The following is a 4,912-nucleotide window of genomic DNA, read 5'->3' as shown; positions in this document are numbered from 1 at the left end:
AACCGATGAGATTTTGCAAATTTTATGCGTTTTTTTTAAAAAAAAAGGTATCAAGCTCTTAAAAAATCACCCGTTAGCTAGACGTTGAACATTTCCGCTTGAAATACCTATGTATTTAAGGATCTTACTCTTTGACTTTAAATTACAAAAGAGGGGGATTTAGGGGGACAGTTTTACGTAGCATCCCCAGGCCAAAGATATTAGTTAAAATTTTTATTTTGTTTGTCAGATCACTTCATCAGTGCACTTGCACAATATTCGCATTCGCAAAAGCTCCGCATTGATTATTGCGAATGCGTAAGCGAATGCGAATGTTAAAATTGATGTGGAAGCTCCGCTGTTGCGAATGCGAATGCGAACATTCGCACCAACCCTGATACATACATACACATTATTTTATAGTTACGCCTAGTGCTTTTTACTTAAATTTCTCTGTTTTCAGTAGCGCGTCGCTGATGATGGACAGCAGGTCTGCCCGAAATGCATACGTATGAACAAATAAAATAGTTGTTTTGTGTCAAAACTATCAAGTGTTTTATTTGGCTAACTCATTTTGTAGTCAATAAAGGAAGTACCTTTTTAACTTAACAAAAAGAAAATATCATTCGACTACAAAAAAAGGTTCAACTATTTTGATAAATAAATAATACCTATATAGTTCATATTAAAGTGTACTTAATCAAAAGTGTTTTATTGTATATTCATGAATTCATTTTATTTTTTGACTTCCAAAGTAGTGGATTTGGTCCATAATTGGATAAGTATTTTTTTGTCTATTTTGAACTAGTATGATACTGGTAAATTTCTGAACGAAACCTTACAATTGCCATCTCGTAAGACATCCCCATGTTAAAAATACCAGTCGATTGCATGGAAAAAAGATAGTTGGCTGACTAGTTGTCTATGTGGTTCATACTAGTTGTGAGGTAGTTTACAACTAGTACATTTGACTACAGGGTTGGTATGTGTACTTTTTTTCGGCGTAGGACGGATGATATTGAAAATAGGCAAAATCGGACAATAACCACGCCTACCTCCCATATAACGGTAGTTTTCAGAAATATTATTCACTCAACATTGACAGTTGCAATCATTTTCAGGCGAAAAAATTGGAATATTATAAATTTTTGGAAAATGGGCGTAGCCACGCCTACTTATGATTACACGTGTATATCTTGGGAACCGCGCCGCCAATTTCTCCCAAACCTGGCACGGTACAACACACCAAATGGCTGAAAATTTTTAAAATGGGACAATAACCACGCTTACATCCCTTATGATGTTTCCGATAATTCTTTAGCACAAAATACGTTCGTGATACAATTTTGGAAAATGGGCGTGGCACCTCCCACTTATGATCACATATATTTATCTCGGTAACCGTTCGACCATTATTTACTAAACTCGGTATGATTATTGTGCTTGCCACATAAAACCAAAACGCTGATAATTATTGAAATTGGACTAAAAATTACACCCACTTTTTATATAACGGTAAATTTCAGAAATGCTTGAAACTTTGATATTTCGAAATTTAAGGAAGCTAATTGAAACAAAATTAATACTAACAACAATCCCTTGAAAAGAGGTAACATTATTATGGAATTTTACTATATAAGTTTATCGAAGATGTTTGAAATAGGGATAAATCCACCCCTGCTTACCAAGGAGCGGTAGTTTTCGGAAAGGTGAAAAAACTATATTTGATACTTAGACTTTTTTACTTGTTTTCATTATAAACCGTTTTTGCATAGCATATTGTAAAATGTATACGTTACGTTACTAAGAATTACTAGTTACGTTACCACCCACTATTGAGAGTATACAAAGGTTGCGCCGATCTCGGACCGCTATTCCTCTCTTAACGAATTTGACAGAATCGTTGTTTGCATGACGTCACACTCGTGCAACCTGCTTTCGTTTTCCTTGCAACATTTTTTCTTCTTCTTCCATTCTTGCTCACGTTTTGGCATTTCTCCAATTGCAATTGCACCGGTGTGACGTCACACAAAAGTTATTCTCAAAAATCCTCTCTGATCGGCGCAATCTTGTATTCTATCATTCTTGGTTACCACCTCTGTATCTTACATACATATTAGGCTAGGTCGATTTTGTATGGGGGAAAATAAAGGTCATTTGATTGTATTGTAATAGTAATATTATGTTGTTTTAGGACTAGGGAAATAATAATTGGCCACAAAAGACTAAAATAAAGCATATCATTAGCCCGCGCAATTGATGCAAAGGATCAAATTTTGGAAAAAGTAACTTTGGTTCCTAATATCTAGGGAATAAGTTAACCGATTGAAGCAAACGATATATCAGATTTTAGGTTATACAATTTAGTATCTCGCGATCATATGTCATTTTGCCATAAGATTTCAAATCGCCGATATACGATATACAGGCAAAAAATTATCTTTTCTCATACATAAAAATTTGTAGTATCTTGTTACTTCAGTACCCAAGTGAATTAACTTAAAATTTTTTTTTTGAAGAAATCTGAAATCAGATTGTAATAAAGTGTTTCGAACTTCAATGCAGCTTATGACTTTCTAGCTAACGCTCCTGCGTTATCTTGCTTATATTTTTAAGTTATTTTTAATATTTATTATAGAAAAGTGTTCGTTGAGGAAAACTATGGATGTATCTAGCTTTTCCGTCATATCTCTGTCAATTCATACTTGATCGATACGTCAGACTTGCCAAACTAAAGGCCAGATTTATAGCTATTGACTCGGAATGATATAAGAACGCTATGATGGAATTCCATCATATTACAGGTAAAAAGGTTTTAGTAAAATTAATGTTTTTTTTACAAAAATATCTGTTTTAATCACAAAAGTCTATTTTTGCATGGTATGCGAGGACATAAGTTTTACAGTAGTTTTCCGATTTAACGAACACAATTATTGTCAGGCCAATTCGTTAAATCGGTTTTTTCTTTAAATCGAGTACTAAATTAAATGATTTATTTTTTAATTACATCGAATAAAATATTACAATTTTAAAAATTTATACACATTTGTTCTTTAAAGTGAGTACTTTATTAATAAAAAAACCAAAAAAAAAAAACAATAAATTTACATTGGCTGGCAATGTTTTCGACATGCAGTTGATTAAGAATGTTCACTTTTAATTTAGATTATGGAGCTTTTTAATTAACAACATAAAAAATCTTTGCATTTATTTGAAAAATTGGTTCATCATGGATTGTTTTTTTGGAATATTTAGATCCATTGTTACTGCTTCTTCTTGAAGCTCTACTAGTACAATCTGTTTTGTTGATTCAATATTGTTCTGTTTGGCCCACTTGACGCACACATCAAAACTTTTAATGGCATCCTCATGCTTAATTTTAAGCTCTTCAATTTCAATATTGTCGTAATTTTCGTCATGATCATCTTCACCATAATCGAAATCTTGCTCAGGCCCTTGCTGCACCCATACATTTAGATCATCGACGGTAAAACGGATCTTAAATACAACGTAGAGTTTTTTGTAAAATCATTAAAAGAGGTTAACAAATTTCCAATCAAAACATACGTTTGGAATCACTGAGTTTAGCAAATTTACTCCACTCCTCATTGCTAAAGTGTCTTCATCCTGCCGTAAAAAATCCCTTTAAGAAATGTTTTTTCATCCCAAAGCTAATGCTGTTGCAGAATCGTAAAGCGTGTATGATTTCAAAAACGCAATTACATCCTGGGTTTGAGTTGCGAAAAGCCTCGATAGAAGGGTACTTTTGTAGTGCAGCTTCAACAATCGAATTGCGCTTTGGTCCAAAGACTTGTATAAGTGGTGTAACATTTGGCAGTATATAAAGCACCCAAATTTTACCACTTGCTGAATTTTTTACCAAATCTTCAGCCGGGGGATGAGATGGAGCATTATCGTCAATTAATAGGCAAATTGTTTTGGGCGAGAAAATATTCTACCTTTGGTAAAAATCACAGTAAGAATAAAATAAAACTTAAAAATTGTTGAAAAATTTACCTGTGGAACAAATTTATCGAAAACCCAATCTTTAAATATGGTGCATGTCATCCACGCATTTTTTGAAGAAGTTTGTCTACAGGTATGCTTTTGTTTCGAAATGCCCGGGGATTTTGAGATTTGATTTTTTTTGTACCAGTGGCATTATTGCATAAAAGGACAGTTACTCTTTCCTTTGAGATTTTCCTTCCCGGAGCATTTCTCTCCCCTGAGTGCACATACGTTTTATCAGGCAAACTTTTCCAAAGTAGGCCGGTCTCATCGGCATTAAAAATAGCATCCTTTGACAAATCATGCTGTACAATAACTTCTTGCAGGTGTTTTTTAAATGGATCAACTAGTTCCACATTGTATGAAAGTTTTTCGACACTTTGCTTCAGAAATCGTATGCCAAATGTCTTTTTGAATCGCGTCAGCTATCCATGACTCGCATTAAAACTTCCGACATATATTTCTCGGCGTATATCCTTCGCTTTGTGTTGCAATATAGATCCAGTTATGGGAATGTGTTTATTACGCTGCGCCAAAAACCAGGAGAACAATTTTTCTTCCATTCTTGGAAACTTGCCACTTTTAATTGCTTTCCTATTTTTGGATTTGTAACTCGATCTTTCAGAATTTTTTAAAAGTGTTTCTTTAGATTTTAAAATTATTGAAACCGTAGATGCTCTTAGATTGAAGTTTTTACACAACTCAGATACATGCACACCTCTTTTATATTGATCAACAATTTTTAATTTTTCATGAAGGCACCATATTTTTCTGCTACTCATTTTTTAGCTTACATATGCATAGATGTTAACGCGTTGACCGGAAATAAAGAACTAATAATAAAGTCACAAAATCCAAAAATCAAAAGCAAATGCGGACTTAACTGTATTCTAACAGACACATTTAAAATGCTTTTGTTTTTTTC

General features: G+C 33.4%; 1 protein-coding gene across 1 annotated transcript in view; it reads right to left on the bottom strand.

Annotated features, from left to right (window-relative positions):
* The window catches only part of LOC118745308 (MOXD1 homolog 1-like), a 113,328-nt gene extending 109,740 nt beyond the window's left edge, over positions 1 to 3,588 (bottom strand). The window contains exons 1-2 of the mRNA XM_036478832.1: positions 3,547 to 3,588; positions 3,247 to 3,477 (exon numbers count right to left, since the gene is read on the bottom strand). Coding sequence (XP_036334725.1) covers positions 3,247 to 3,477; positions 3,547 to 3,588 — 273 coding nt within the window. The remainder of the gene's footprint in view (positions 1 to 3,246; positions 3,478 to 3,546) is intronic.
* Positions 3,589 to 4,912: the final 1,324 nt, after the last annotated feature.

The sequence above is a fragment of the Rhagoletis pomonella genome, unplaced genomic scaffold, assembly GCF_013731165.1.
Source record: "Rhagoletis pomonella isolate Grant_MI unplaced genomic scaffold, Rhpom_1.0 Rhpom_scaffold_00008, whole genome shotgun sequence".
Lineage (NCBI taxonomy): Eukaryota > Metazoa > Arthropoda > Insecta > Diptera > Tephritidae > Rhagoletis > Rhagoletis pomonella.
This window is presented reverse-complemented; position numbering and strand designations above follow the sequence as displayed.